Source organism: Protopterus annectens, chromosome 13.part0 (genome assembly GCF_019279795.1).
Source record: "Protopterus annectens isolate FY-2018-M chromosome 13.part0, PAN1.0, whole genome shotgun sequence".
Taxonomy (NCBI): Eukaryota; Metazoa; Chordata; order Ceratodontiformes; family Protopteridae; genus Protopterus; species Protopterus annectens.
This window is the reverse complement of record NC_056747.1, coordinates 807,857,052-807,873,602: the sequence shown is the minus strand read 5'-3', so window position 1 is coordinate 807,873,602 and position 16,551 is coordinate 807,857,052. Positions and strand designations below refer to the sequence as shown.

At 41.0% G+C, this 16,551-nt stretch overlaps 1 protein-coding gene across 1 annotated transcript in view; it reads left to right on the top strand.

Annotated features, from left to right (window-relative positions):
* Positions 1–16,551, top strand: part of RNFT1 (ring finger protein, transmembrane 1) — a 1,122,488-nt gene that overhangs the window by 536,007 nt on the left and 569,930 nt on the right. The window contains exon 6 of the mRNA XM_044054534.1: positions 16,450–16,546. Within this exon, the coding sequence (XP_043910469.1) occupies positions 16,450–16,546 (97 nt within the window). The remainder of the gene's footprint in view (positions 1–16,449; positions 16,547–16,551) is intronic.

Sequence of the window (16,551 nt, the reverse complement as noted above, 5' to 3'; positions counted from 1 at the left end):
GGCAGGGAAGTGCATTCAGGGCAAATGGAGCCCAAATCAAATGCACCTGCATATCAATCAGAAAGAGATGCTAGCTGTACAGAATGCTCTGACAGCCTTCAAGGACTACCTTCATCCAGGACAACTAATGATAAAGACAGACAACACCACATATTATGTGGTACATAAACAAACGGGAGGGTACACATTCCTACCCCCTTTGCAGACTAGCCATGGCATTGTGGAACACGGCCTTGACCTATCAGATACAACTACAAGCTCAATTCCTGCCAGGAAAGCTAAGTACTCTGGCAGACGAACTAAGCAGAAATCTTATGGACCCACACAAATGGAAATTGGAACCACAAGTTTTCAACATGTTGACATGCAAATGGGAGAAATCAGACATAGATCTTTTTGCCTCACCCCAGAACTATCAGTTGGACAAATTCTGAACAAGAATTCATCATAAAAAAGCTTGGAAAGTGGATGCTCTATCATTCAGCTGGAAACACCTATCAGTCTATGCTTTTCCCTCTCTGCCTCTGCTCTCCAAAGTTCTACTAAAAGTCAAACAGGACAAACCAAAAATGATTCTGATTGCTCCAGACTGGCCTCACCAACATTGGTACCCACTCCTGTGCAATGTGTCACACCTTCCTCGTGGCACCTGCCTCAGACACCTTGCCTACTGTCTCAGCAGAATTACCAAATTCTGCACACACAGCTCCAAACTTTGAATCTTGCAGAATGGCTAATCGACTAATTTCACCCTTGGCATCCCTCAGCAAACCAGTGATGGATGTCATTTTGGAGGCTAGAAGGCTTAGTACTAGAAAATCTTATGCTGACAAATGGAAAAGATTCTGTGCCTGGAACCAATCACAAGGAATAAGCACAGCAATGCCCAGTATTCCTCAGATTCTGCAATACTTAACTGAGATGCTTCACAAGGGCCTATCTTTTTCTTCCATAAAAATCCATACCTCTGCCATTTCTGCTCATTACAACATAGAACCTCCCCTCTTCTCTCATCCTCTGCTGAAGCAGTATCTCAGAGGGGCCAAGAATTTAAGACCTTCCAGGAGAGCACCAACTCCTGCATGGGACCTCAGTTTTGTTTTGGAAAAACTCACTCTCTCTCCTTTTGAGCCAGCTGCTACTGCAGACCTACAATTTCTCTCCTGGAAAACAGCTTTCCTTTTAGCAGTCACTTCAGCTAGAAGGATTTCAGAATTACAGGATCTTATGGCAGTGGAGCCTTTCATTATTTTTCATCCGGACAGGGTGGCTCTCAGGACCAATCCATCTTTCATGCCTAAGGTGGTATCCAGTGTGGCTCTTAATTAGACCATTCATCTGCCAACTTTCTTCTCCAATCCACAGAACAAGGGGGAAGCGGATTCTACATTCATTGGATATACACAGACAGCTTAGATTCTAGTTAAACAGTTCGAAATCTCTAAGAAAATCTGAACAACTATTGGTGGCATTTACTGCAGGGGCAGAGGGGGAAAGGCTGTTTCAAAGCAGACTATTTCCAAATGGATAAGCCATTGCATTTGTTTCTGCTATATGCACCATGGTAAACTTATCCCTAAGGGGATCAGATCTCATTCCACCAGGGCTGCATCTACTTCTGCAGCCTTTCTCAGAGGGGTTCCTACCAGAGACATTCTAGAAGCTGCTTCTGGAGCTCAGTTCATACGTTCACCAAACATTACCATTTACCTCTCTTCTCTAAATCCAGAGCTGGTTTTGCCACTGCTGTCCTGCAGGGCCTTTTAGCTGCTCCTAATGCTGTATAAATCCATCCTTCCAACCATAGCTTTGGTATTCTATCCAAATGTAATGACTGCAACAGTGAAACACGAAGAGCATAGTACAGTTGTGTACACTTACCATAAATGTAGATGTTCGAGTGTATTCACTGTTGCAGTCCTGATTACCCACCCTCCAGCCCCCTGTTTTTTCTCTTACTATACCTCTCCTTTCTTTTACTATGCTTAAAAGCCTTTTTGGGTGTATTTTTTTGCTCCCCATTTGGGGGGCACCTAACATCTCTGACAAGAAAAACTGATGTAATGGTGTTGGCTGCATGTTTTATACCCCTGATGACCTGATGTCATGGAAGAAGGGACAGCAACTGACGCAGGACCCAAGACTTTGTTAATCAGGCCGACTGAGGGCAACCTGCCAGCAGATTATTTATTTTTATTTTATTTTACATTTGTTGACCGGGCTAGTCTAACTGGATACATGTCCATTTTCAGTAGAGGCCCGAGGAGATAAGCTCCACTACAGATAAATGAAAAACTTAGTAATCAATATACAAAATAAGACTAAATAAAAATATTCATATTAAAACAAGCAGATTTCAGTTACATCGACAGAAAAAAAAAACAGGAAAAGATGACTAAATAGCAGCATTAATTATATAAAAAAATACAATATTACAGGTTAAAACATAGTATTCTGTGAGGATAAATGAAGAACTTGTAGTGCAAGAATGCTTATACTATACAATATGCAGTTATAAAATATACATAAATAGAAAGACTAAGGTCAAGAGAGGAGGCCGGTTAAGCATATACAAAATATAAAAGGAAAGAACAAATATATTCTTCAGTAGGAAATGTAAAGGGAGACTCGGCACAGTGTAGTTTGGGAGGAAATCAGTAATTTATAGGTAAAAAAAATATATAATAGTTTATGAGTAGTGAGGGATAGGCAGAGCTAAGTTTAATTGGGTGGATAGTAGCCTAGTCCGGTTTAGTACAGGGGCATAACCAGTGTGTTCTAAGGTAGGGTTTTAGTCTGTTTTTGAAGAGTGATAGAGAGGGAAGAGAGGAAAGGTCGCTGGGGAGAAGATTCCACGTTTTTCCAACAGCATTAGAGAAGAGAGAGTCACCAGCTTTGTTGTTAGGTTTAGAAGTATATAGAAGATTTTTGTGTGAGGAACGCATTGATTTCAGATTTATGTATGGAGTGATGAGGGTAGATAGACTAGGAGTACAGGAAGGTTTATAAAGAGTTTTATGGGCGATGGTTAGTTGATAGAATTTAATCACGTTTTGTAGTTCAAGCCATCCAAGCTGCTTTATATTTATGCAGTGGTGGGTTCTGTAAGGGTTACCTGTTGCAAATCTAGCGATGTTATTGTAGGAAGTTTCCAGTTTGCTGCGGTTATTTTTAGAAAGGTTAGTGAAAATAGGTGAGGCATAGAGGAGGGTAGAGATTAGTTGAGTGTGTGCTATGGTTGTTCTAGCTGTAGGAGAAAGGTAACATTTAATTCTATAGAGGGAGCCAAGTTTTTTGTTGACAGTTTTTATTGTATTGTTGATATGGATGTCAAAGTTCAAATTGTTATCAATGGTGATTCCCAGTAGTTTGGTAGATGTGTCGGGTGATATAATGGTGCCATTAGTGGATGTAACTGAGAAATCAAATGGAGAGGACTTGTGGGTCGGATTAAAGAAGAGGAGTTTAGTTTTTTTGGGGTTCAAAAGAAGACAACATTGTGTAAACCATTGTTCAACTGTGTTAAATACTTTCTGGGTAAGAGAGAGAAGTTCAGATGTGGATTTGGCTGAGCATATAAGTGTCGAGTCATCAGCATATTGTATGCATGTGGCTTGGGGGATGGCTAGATGAAGGTCATTAATAAATATTGAGAAGAGGAGAGGTCCTAGTATGGACCCTTGAGGGACACCAAGGGTGACTGGTTGAAGGGTAGAAAGAGTCTTATGCCAAATAACTGCCTGTTGTCTTTTATCTAGGTAGGACTGGAACCATTTTTAGAAGGTGCATCAAATGATAGTGATTCTAGTATGTTGAGAAGAATCTGATGATTGACCATGTCAAATGGTTTAGACAGGTCAATGAATAGTGCTGAAGAAAGGTTATTAAGGCTACGGTTTTTGTTAATGTAATCTGTGAAGGAAAGGAGGGCAGTGGTAGTGCTATGTGAAGGTCTGAAACCATGTTGACAGCTAGAAAGCAAGTTATTTTGGGTTAAGTGGTCAAGTAATTGCCTATGGATACATTTCTCCATGATCAATAGGACTATTACCGAAGGTCACATAATGTAAACTGCATCAGTGAATACACTCGAGCATCTACATTTACACAACTGTACTTATATGCTAAAATTTAAGCAACATACCATGGAACTCCTCAAACAAAAAGCTTCTTCCTTTCCTGCTTGTGCAGAATCTAAAGGGTTACAAGAGTTAATGCATTCTGCAAGTCAAGTGACTAAGCATACCTTACAGTGTGGTTTTGACGCCCTAGAAGCTTCTTGCAGGGCAGCAGTCACTGGTTCTGTACATAGAAGACATGCATGGCTTAAGGAACACCCTTGCCAGACCATGTTAAATCTAAACTATTGGATGCACCCTTGCACAAAGACAACTTATTTGGCACGAAGGCAGAAGAGATCTTAAAAAGATGGAAGAAAAAGCTAAATGTATGCAGACAGTTAAGGATTTCCTACAGGTCCAGCCACCAAGGTTCAGCAAGCATTGCCTCTCCAAGCGCTGGTCCTTTCCTACTTCCAGCAGGTCAGTTCAGCCCAGACCGTGGGGAAGCAGATCCCCCAGACAATAGCCACAGGGAATGCAGAGATCAAAACAGTGGAATTCCTCCACTTCAAAACCAGGGAGTTCTAAGCCACCCCCTCATGGTAAGAACTCACCATGACTGTTCTCCCCACCCCCTCCCTCTGCCACCTACACTTACCCTTAGGGGGAAAACTCTCCTTCCACACAAGCACCTGGGCCACCGTTACCAATGACTGCTGGGTCCTCAACATAGTGTCCCAGGGATACATATTTTCTTTCCACACACTTCCAACCCCAAAAGGGTTCCCAGATTTACCTCCAAACCAGTGGGCAGAGGCAAAAAAGCAAGTACTTTCCCTGCTCTCTATGAGGGCAATAGAGCACGTTCCTACAGAACAGATAGGCCAAGGTTTTTACTCCAGACTTTTTCTGGTACCCAGAAGAGGGCACCTGGCGCCCCCATCCTCTATCTATCCATTCTAAACACCTTCCTGGTGATACCAAAATTCAAAATGCTCACCCTCCAGCAACTGCTACCCATGCTCTCCAAGGATGCTTGGCTAGCCACCCTAGACCTAAAAGAGGCCTACCTCGACATCCCTATCAGGGAATCATGCAGGAAATATCTTCATTTCAGGACAGAACCCTTGCACTTTCAGTTCTCTGCGCTTTGCTTTCGCTTATCTGCTGCTCCCAGAGTTTTCACAAAATGTCTGGCTTCCGCCATTGTCTTTGGCAGACAAGGGAATATCCAAATGTACCCATACTTAGACAACTGCCTAATTCAGGCAGTCAGGAAAAGCTGTTCAAGCACCTGGCCTTTGTAAAGTCCCTACTGACCTCCCTAGGGTACACTATCAATGAAAAGAAATACAAAGTAGTACCCACCCAAAGGATTATATTCCTGGGAGCAAGCCTGGACACAGCATCCCAGATGACCTTCCTTACACCAGAAAAGCAAACTTGCCTAACAGCCTACTTCTCTCAACTAGCCACCAAACCCCAGTTATCTGCAAGGAAAATCCTGCAAGCTCTGGGGTTCATGGCATTTTGCATTCTTATTCCTTCCATATGCCAGACTGCATATGAGGAAACTTCAGTGGTACCTAAAAAGCCTTTGGTGCTAACACTCTCAAGACATGGAAACTGTTATACCAATGATACCTTGACTACGAAAAGATTTTCTTTGGTGGGTAGCAGCATGCTCCCACAACAAGGGATTACCTTTCTCACCACCCCGCCGCCCACACCCTCACCACAGATGCATCAGACTATGCCTGGGGTGCTCACCTGGACAGCAGGTGCATACAGGGTCAGTGGAGCCCAAAGCAAATCCATCTGCACATCAACCAAAAAGAGGTGTTAGCTGTCCAGCACGCATTGACAGCTTTCAAGCCCCTACTCTCCCCAAGTGCTCTCCTGATCAAAACAGACAACACCACTGGAGTGTGGTATATCAACAAGCAGGGAGGGACTCACTCCTACCCTCTAAGCAGACTGGCCATGACCCTTTGGCACACAGCCTCTGCCATGCTGCTCCATCTGCTAGCACAATTCCTGCCAAGTTCTCTAAACTCTCTGGCAGACCACTTAAGCAGAAATCTTCTGGACCCACATAAGTGGCAGCTAGACAAAAGAACCTTCACCCTAATAACTGAGAAATGGGGCACCCCGAAGGTCAACCTCTTTGCCTCCTACACCAACCATCAGCTCAGCAAGTTCTGCACCAGGGAACATCACTGCATGGCTTGGAAAGTGGATGCCCTGTCCTTCCCCTGTGTCACTCTATCAGTCTATGCATTTCCTACACTACATCTCATCACCAGGGCACTGCTCAAAATAAGGGAGGAAAAACCAAGGACAATTCTTATTGCTCCAGACTGGCCTCACCAGCACTGGTACCCACTGCTGCACAGCCTGTCCCTGCTGCCACCATGGCATCTCACTCAGACCCCAATCCCCCTGACCCAGAGGGAGGCATTGCCCCTCCAAGCACTAATCTGGCAGCCTGCATTATTCCCTGACCACTGATCAATCTGCCAACCTCAGTGAACAGGTTCTAGATGTTATACGGGAGGCCAAACACCCTAGCACTAGAAAGTCTTATGCTGACAAATGGAAAAGGTTCTGCACCTGGATTCAGGCCAAGGGAGCCGATATGGCACAACCTTCCCTATCCCTCATCCTGGATTACCTAGCTGACCTGCTACACAGTGGCCTCTCCTTTTCCTCTATTAAAATTCATGCCTCTGCTATCTCTGCTCATTTGCACACTGAGCAGCCCCTTTTCTCACACCCTCTGATCAAACAATTCCTAAGAGGGTCTAGCAACTTGAGGCCACCCAGAAGAGCACCCATCCCAGCTTGGGACCTTAACTTTGTGTTGGAAAAGCTCACCCTGCCACCCTTTGAACCAGCATCTTCAGCAGAGCTTAAATTTCTCTCCTGAAAGACAGCTTTTCTTCTGGACATGACTTCAGCCAGAAGAGTCTCCGAGCTACAAGCACTCATGGCTGTGGAGCCATTCATCATCTTCCATGCTGACAGGGTTTCCCTCAGACTTAACCCATCCTTCATGCCTAAAGTGATGTCCAGTGTGGCTCTCAACCAATCTGCTCATTTTCCCACCTTTTTTTCCTAACCGACAAAACAAGGAGGAAATGATCCTGCAGTCTCTTGATATGCACAGACAGCTCCGATTCTATCTAGACGGGTCTAAACCATTGAAAAAGTCTGATCAATTACTGGTTAGCTTTGCTGCAGGGGCAGAGGACAAAGCTATTTCCAAACAAACAATTTCCAAATGGATAGCACACTGCATCCATTTCTGTTGCAAGCAACACGGGAAACCTCTCCCTAAGGGGGGTCAGGACTCACTCCACCAGAGCACCCTCCACCTCTGCAGCTTTCCTCAGAGGAGTCCCCACCAGGGACATCATGGAGGTTGCCACCTGGACATCTGTTCACACTTTCACCAAGCATACCACCTGCCTATTTTCTCCAAATCCAGGGCAGGCCAGTCTTACAGGGCATCCTAGCCAGCCCCTAGTCTCCTTGACTGCCTCCACCCTTTTCTCAGATTTGGGAATCAACCCAAATGTGATGACTGCAGCAGTGAAACATGAAGAACATAGTACAGTTGTGTACACTTACCATAAATATAGATGTTAGAGTGTATTCACTGTTGCAGTTCTGGTTTCCCTCCCTCCAACCCCCTCTTTTTCTCTCTCTCTACTTACAAGGAACATTTTGGAATTTATTTTCTACTGGTGGGGTTCTTCCTCCATAACCTGGCTCCCACTTGGGGGGGCTCCTGACAGGCCAAGGAAAAACTGATGTAATGGCATCGGCTGCCTTACTTTATACTACTGACGACCTGATGTCGGTCCTGAAGCGACAGCAACTGACACAGAAATACTAAGTCTCTGGTATTCAGGCCGGCCGAGGGCTACCCTGGCAGGGATAACTCAAATGTGCTGACTGCAACACTGAATACACTCGAACATCTACATTTATGGTAAGTGTACACAACTGTACTTTCAGTTTCCATATTTGGTACAAGAGATGGCTTCCAGTAAACTACAGGGAAAATAAATGTACTCTGAGCTTATTAAAATAAATGAAACATTGAAGAAGTATATCAGTTGAAATAACTGGCTGGAAAAAGCTTTAAGCAGCTACTCAGATAAACTGATGAAACTGCAAGCATCAGAGGTCAAGATGAAGAAAGGCTTGGTGAGTGTGAGACTTCTCAAGAAGAGCTGTTTCAAAAAATTATCTAGAGGACAGGGCACGCAGAGAAAATCTTTGAGTGATACATTGAGTGTATGCCCCAAACCTGGCCATGCGAAAGTAGCCAAGACCTGTGTTAGTAAAGATGCAAACCTACCACAGAAAGAGTTGATCCTGACAAAACTGTGACTGCAGGGCAAAGTATAAAAAATGGAGACAGTAGAGTGTAGGAAATGGTTATTTTCTGTACACCGTGCAGAAAAGAAGCAAATTATTCCAGCAATTGGGGAATATCGAGCAGCAGGTTTGAGATTCAAGCTGCTGTATCCAACTGTCTTCAGAATATTTTTTTCCTGGGGAATCAGTTGCATTTTCAAATGCAAAACATGCTAAAGAGGAAATACAAAAGTTTGTGCAACAAAAAAATGAGCCATCAAACAGAAGGGATTATGCTTCTCATTTTCTGTCAAAGCACATAGGGAGACTTTGTCGGTGAAACCTTTATGAATGTTCCAAAGGAGAATGCATGAAAAACATAAAATAACACAGAAGCTAAGTAGAAGAATTGAAAGTATCATGGACTTGAACCAGAGTCTAGTGTTGGAAAGTTGAGATGGGCAGGAAGAAGAGCAGCAACACTGAAATTAGTGAATAAATGTGAGACTATAGCATTAGTCACATTTGTGAAATATAGCTTTAAAAGAAAAAAAAATGCTGAAAAAGATTGGACTGAAAAGAATACACCCCACTTCATGCCGTTAATGTTTAGAATGTCACTAAAAGAAAAAGTAACTGTAAATAAAACCATTTTTGTTCTTAGCAGTATTTGTATGAAACATTTCATGGTATAAACTCCATGTTGTATATTAAAGCAGGTTTGTGTAGTATGTAGTAAGGGGAGTCTAAAATGAGGGGGTGAGGTGTTTTCAGTGCTTTATTTTTTTTAATTTTAAGAAATGTAGTTATTACAATGTAAGAGGAGAAGAAATGCTGGACAAAAGCATGTTAAAGTCAAAATGGTGTAGTCCTGGGCTGTTGGGTGGGGATGTGGTGTTCAAGTGCACTGATTATAAATTAAGAGTTTAAATGTTTTCTCTTACTTTTACATAGGTGAGTGTCTGGTTTAATGCTCTTGCCTTAATTTAAAAAGAAGTTTTTGTGTAAGCAGGTGGACTTGAAAAATAAGAAAACATAGTTAATGTAATGAGAAGAGCTGAGTGACTGAGTCTCTTACTTGTGTAATGATATTACCTTTTTAAGCAAGTAAATGCTCACTGTGAGTTAAAAAAGTCTGCAGCTGATGACAGATGTACATTTTGTTCTTGTATTCCATGTAACCAAACAGGACTATAGGTGCAGACATAATCCTGAGATTTCTGAGCGTTGTTTGCTGAGAGGAACATAAAATTAAAAGATATGAGGGCAAGCAGCTCTGTAAAAAGTAAAGTTTGAAATTAGCTTAATTCCTCTCAACTTAAATACTTCAGTGCATTTACTAGAACAATGTAGCTGTTTTTTTACATCTGGGAGGGGGAATAGAGATAAGAAAAAGAACAAATGTCAATCCTTGTAAGTGGAAGCTAAGGCTGTATCATGTGCTTTAGCATGGATAACCTAAATTTTAGGTTAGGTAATGCCTGTGGCTGCAGCTGTTGATTTTGGACAGTTGTTTCTATCAGGAGGGTTAAACTTCATTATTTGAAGATTTAGATAGTTGTGTCTGTTTGTTTTAAGTTAATAGGTTATGAGGCTGTTCTGGAGGTGTTTTTTTGAAGGTGTTCATTAAAACAAAAAGTCTTGAAAAATATGACATAGCTTCAAGTGGAGATGACTAGAAACAATTGTTTAAAAGCTCAACTTGCGAAACATTAGTGTGTGCATGTAACACAGACATTGGAGAGCTATCAGTATTGTTTTGGAAGGTAAATGGCCGTACAGGTATAAAAAGAAGATAGGAGTATTGAATTATGTTAAGAAAGGCAGAGTGCAAATAATGCTGCAGGAGATGCATTTGGAAAAATGAGCATGTGAATTTGATAAAGAAAGAATATCAGAATGAATATTAAGTAGAATGTCAGGGACAAAGGAAAAGGGGAGTAATTATGCTAATTGTTAGAAGAATTTCAAAGGTGATATAACGGGAAAAAGGTAATAATGGTAGATTTGTGGCAGTAAGGGGCTACTGGCAAGGGAGGAGGATTACACTGACATGTATTTATATCCCACCTAAAACTGTTATGGAGCTTAAAATTTTGAGTTTAATAATCAGCTTTCAGCGGATAGCAGTTGGGGACTGGAACTTGCTTTGCAACATTAAGGATGTATTTGGGGAACCTGGAAGGCAAATATAATAAGAGTCTAGACTTCTGAAGAAAGGTATACAAATATTTATTTTACATTTGTTTACCGGGAAAGTCCGACTGAAAACAAGCCCTTTTTCAGCAGAGGCCCGGAGAGAAAAGCTGTATACATTCACAAATTACATGTATAACAATGCAGTTTTCATAGGTAACAATATAGATTTCACGGATACAGAAGTTTAACTTTGAAACAGTTTACAACAAGAATTATTAGTGTGACAATGGGAAAAAACATCACATCAAAGGACTAGGATGTATTCTACAGCTTATATCAGTACAGCTAAGTTAGTTTAATAATGACAAATATGTCTGCAGGAAGTATTAAGTAGCGAATGGGGCTAGAGTACCTTTGTAAGGTAGGTATAAGAAGATGATGTTAGTCTAGCCTGGGGAGTCGCAGTTGCAAATCCAGTTAGTCTGGAGGTAAGTTTTTAACTGCTTCTTAATTGGGCAAGAGGTATTGTAGCGGTAATGTTAGCAGGTGGGGTATTCCATATTTTGGCTATGAAATTTGAATAAAGGGAGGCTCCTGCAAAGTTATTGGGTTTAGTGACCTGAAGCAGAGGTTGGTTGTTGGAGCGTAGTACTCTAGTACTGGAATAAGGTAGTATTATGTTTTGTAATGCAGGGGTTTTATCTGGGTAGAAGAGAATCTTATGTGCTGTTATAAGGTGGTTATAAAGGAGAAGATGGGGACGTTCAAGCCAATTTAGTTTTTTTTTTTTAGAGGGGTGCAGTGGTGTGTTTCATTTGGAGTATTACAAGCAAACCTTGCAATTTTATTATAGCATGCCTCAAGTTTGGGTAAATCAGTTTTTCTAAGATTAGTAAGTATAGGAGAAGCATAGAGAAGTGTGGAGATAAGGTGGGTTTGTGCTATAATGGTTCTAGTAGAGTTTGTATGGAATTGTTTATTTCTGTATAGGGCCCCTTAGCTTTTTATGTACTTTTTTATGGTTAGTGAGATAGATGTGGATGTCAAACTTCATTTGGCAGTCTATTTCAACTCCTAGGAGTTTGGTGTGGTTACTTGGAGAAATGGTTGTTTTATTGTTAGAGGTTATGGAAAAAATGGGTGTGGTAATGGAGTGGTTAGTAGGATGGAATATGAGAAGTTTGTTTTTGTAGGGGTTAAGTATTAGCTAAGCCATTCTTCCACAGAAAGGAAAGAGGCTTGTGTTAGTAAGTGGAGTTCATGGAGGGTGGGAAAGGAACAGATTAGTGTAGAGTCATCAGCATAATCGATGACTGAGGCATGTAGAGAAGAAGAATGGAGGTTATTAGTGAAGATAAAAAATAGTAATGGTCCCAGGATAGAGCCCTGAGGAACACCTAGTGTGACTGGTAGTAGAGGAGATAGTTCATGTCTCCACTGTACTTCTTGATGGCTACCTGACAAGTAGCTTTGAAACCATGTGATTGTGGATTTACTAAGATTGAGCTGTGAGAGGGAGCTAAGAAGTATGTTATGGTTAACCATGTCAAATGCTTTGGAAAGATCCAGAAAGATAGCAGATACGTAGTTACCATTGTTACAGTGGCTATTAATTGTTTGACAGAAAGACAATTAGGGCTGTTGTAGTGTTATGATAAGGTTTGAAGCCATGTTGTGTTTGTGAGGAGGTTCTGGGTATCGAGATATTTCATGAGTTGGGTGTGTACACACCTCTCAAGTATTTTGGACAGTGGTGAGAGTATTGCTATTGGCCTGTTGTTGGTTAACTCGTTAGAGTTACCTCCTTTGGTGAGTGGGATGATGTAGGAGGTTTTTCATATTTCATGGACTAAGTTCTCTGAGATAGAGCAGTTGATAAGAATTGAAATAGGGAAAGCTATAGCCTCGGCTACTATTTTCAGATATTCAGCAGGGAGTTTGTCACTGGCTAGGGTGGTGGATTTAAGTTTCATAATGATCTTTTTAATAAAGTGGGTGGGGATAGGTTGTAGGGTAAAGCCATTGTTAGTATAGTTGTGGCATGATATGTTGGAGGTTGGACTGATTTGTGGGTTAGCTAGAGTGAGGATAGATTCAGTGACGTACATATTGAAATGGGTAGCAATATTGAATGTGGTGTCAGTTATATTGGGTGGGGAAGTACCTGATTTTCAAGGAAGAAGTATGTTAATGGCAGTCCAAATTTTTTTTGGAGTTATTTAGATGTTTTGTTTGGAGATTGTGGTAGTAAGTGGTTTTGTCCTTTTCTTTGCGCTGTTACGTAGTTCTAGATATGCCTGCTTATCTATGTGGGATCCTGTTTTGTGCCAGAGTGCCCAGGCTTTATCTCTGGATTTCAGCAAGGATTTAGTGTCTTTACTCAGCCAAGGAGAGAAGTTGGCTTTGACTCTATTTTTTGGGGGGAGGGGCTTGGGAGTTATGGACATTTAGGAAGGTTAAGTTAAAGAAGAGGATAGCATCATTCAGGTTAAGGTTCCTGAAAGGGGTCCAGTTACATCTTTTCAGTGCTGTGTTGAAGTTAGAAGGAGTGAGGTCTGTCTTGTTTCATATTGTCTGATAAGTAGTGGGGTTTTCCTGAGTGGTGCAGTGTCTAATTATAAAGGTAGGTAAGTGGTCACTCATGCTGTCAGGGAGGCAGCCGGAATGACATATGAGGAATGGTCTGTTTGTCAGAATTCAGTCCAGTATAGATTGTCTGTTTAAACTGTTATTGATTCTTGTGGGGGAATGGATAAGTTGGGAATATCCATGGAGATTGGTGAAGTTGGTGGGAGGACTAGAGTCACAGGTTGTCCAGTCAATGTTGAAGTCCCCCAGAATGATGGTTTCATGCTGGAGGAATTCAGAGGCACAGCCTGGTAGGGTCTCCAGGATAGTTGAGTTATTACCGGGAGGTATGTAGCAGCCAATTATATTGATGGATTTTCTGGAGTTAAGTTTTAAACTTACAATAATAATATCTGCATTACCTAAGTTAGGAGGGTTATAGTCTAGGCACTCAACAAGTATATGTTTTTTTAACAGAATAGCTACACCACCTCCCTTTTTTGAAGTGCGCTCCTTGGGTAGCATATTATAGCCTGGGGCTAGGATTTCATTATTTGAGATATCAGGTTTTTGTCAGTAATACTATATCAGGAGAGTATTGGGAGAGATTGTCATGAAGGTCGTGGACATTACTGTTAATACTTCTAATATTCATATTTTGAATGAGCAGGTCATTAGCTTGTCTAGAGAGTTGGAATCCGTTATAAGATGGATTGTGACTGGGTAGATAGGAGTAATTAGCAGAAGGGCCAGAGTTTGGGTTTATATCTCCACTGCAGGAGAGTCTGGCTGCTATTTGCACTTTGGTTCTTATGATAGTTATGTACTTATCATATTTTGTGGATAGTTTATTGCTGTGGTATGGGGGTGAGATAGATTTAAGGGTATGTGGATAGAAGTGTATGGGTAGACTAAGAGGGAGAAGTATAATGTGAGAGGGGTTTTGTTTGTTGTGTAATAGGTAAATGTGGTGTGATGGTGTAATATGTTGAGAGGCATGTTATGATATGTGGTGGTTTGTGTGAGTGAATTCAGTAGCAGGAACTACGAGAGAATTTACATATTCCTCAAGGTACAGTTATATTTCACAGGAAAGTTTGCATTTAACTGAAAGCTTCAACATGCATCCAATAACTATTTCAGATCATGCACCAATAAAAACGAAGATAAAAATGCAGAGTAATGAAATAAACATGAGACATTGGCACTTTCTCACCTACCAATTAAAAGGAGAGGAATTTAAGGAATGGATAGTGGAAATTCAAGAGTTTTTAGGCAAGATAGAAACTTCTTCAGAAGTTATAGCAAGTGGGTGGGATAAAATTAATATGTAGTTTAAAACTAAGGTGAAATAAAAGAAAGATGTTTAAGAAGTAAATTATTCAGATGGGCTGACAAAGGTTAAGGTATTGCAGAATAAAGGTAATCTCACTGAACAAGAAGAGGTGTAACTGCAGAGTGCTAAAGAGAAAATAAGGGAGCATTTGGATAATATGCATGAATTTAGAAGTATTGCTATTAAGCAACTGTTTTTTTTTTTTTTTTTTTGATGACCTCAGAGTGCCAAAAACTTTTAGCACAACTTCTTGGGCAGCAGTAAAAAGGGTTGTTGCCAAACTTAGGGAGCCTATCACAAGAAAAATAACCAGAGATCCTGTAGAGGTGTTAGACATAATTAAAACATGTTATGAATATTTGTATAAAGCAGAGAAATGGAGAAATCAGGAAAGAGCACAAATGGAAATATTTAAGGAAGACTTAAGTATGTCAAATTTAGAGGTAGATAGGTTCAACAATTAACAGTTAAGACAGGATGAGGTAGAGAGTATTCCTTTGGAAGTTTGGAAGCTAGGAGTGAATAAGGTGATAAAGATCTGGAAGGTTTTGTTTAACATTATTTTAAAATGAGGGGGAAGCACCAAGAGCCAGTCTCAGAAAACGCCAACCCTTTGCACTTCTGAGGCCCCTTTCTTTACACAGTATTTTTAGATCTGCTTTTTTAGAGGAATTAAGCATAAATAATTAGACGTACATTTACTCTTGTACCCGTTTTAACTAGGTAGGATATAGTACCCAGGCTCTAGATGTGAGTTGCCTGGGCTGGAGCTCTTAGCCAGGGCAAGGAAGAAGTATGTATTTTACTGAAGTTTCTCCATCTCCATTTTCGTTTCTCTTAACTTGTGTGTCTTGAATGAACCACAGTAGCACTTGTGTATCAATAGCTCCTCACATCTACCTATTTAGGAGTTCTCAGCTGGTGCCTGATCTGTGGCACTCTAATACTGTAACAAACTTCCTTGGCTGTTTGTAGACCTCGAAGACCATTGGCTCAGCCAGAATGCTTTGATGAATTTGTCAGTACAGCCCAAACGTGCATGTTGATTTGAACTGGTGGTGAAGGATGGGCTTACAGTACTGGTATATTTTTATGGCTTATTGTATTCTTACTTGAGTTATGGTTAGGTGACAGATGACCTCAGTGAAATTCTAAAACAGCAGCAGTAAAATAAAAGCTGAGGGTGATGTAGGGGCAAGCCCCCATATCCTGCTTGTACCATAAGTATAATGTCCTCAGAGATTTCAGAATTTAAAGTAGCTTAACAGCTTTTGCTGAAATGGTCTGTCGCTTAACTGCAGCCTGCTTTACCATATTGTTCACATTTTAAAGATCTACCCTTGAGACTGATGTTTACAAGGCCAACTGCAATGACAATGATGCCATCGCCCCAACATTTTTTCCAATTTCCTTGTGGGGTCCAGGGACCATGTATGGTTTTAAGAAACACAGTCATTGGTGTTTATTGAAGTGCATGCTGCTTGAATTTAAAGAAAGGTCAATAATAACATAGTGGCAACTTCGGGTTCCAGACACTGTACTGAACCAGATGAATTATATGTTGGTGAATCATGCTGAGGCCTGGAGCATGGTAACTAGATGTGGTATAGGGGTTCCAAGAATGAGTCACAGGTTAAGTACATAGCAAGATGCAGTACTGACCTTTTGAAGAAGTACAATACACCCTTTAGGTCTCCTTAGATTTGGTAGAGGTCCTAAGGATGTCTCACATGCAGGCTGTAGTGCCATTCTAAAGAACTGTATCTTTGTAGTGACTTTCTGGGTCACTGCAGCACACAGCTCTCCTCACATCTAATAGAGTTACTAGGAATGAGTGACACTTGAATTGCATGTCTTGTAACATTTTCATTTGAGTCATATTTGTTAGTCATGGTCAATTCTAGGAAGATGTGTGTACCTTTACATTTAGTCTACAGTTCACTGAAACTGAACTTCTGTATGATTTTTATATTTTAGGGCCAGTGGTTCATGTTTATTGAAGAGGTCTGTCAGTATTATCGTTCACTTACACCATTACCAGTTTGGGCTCGTTACCTGAGTGGTTATCTAGAAGGTTTT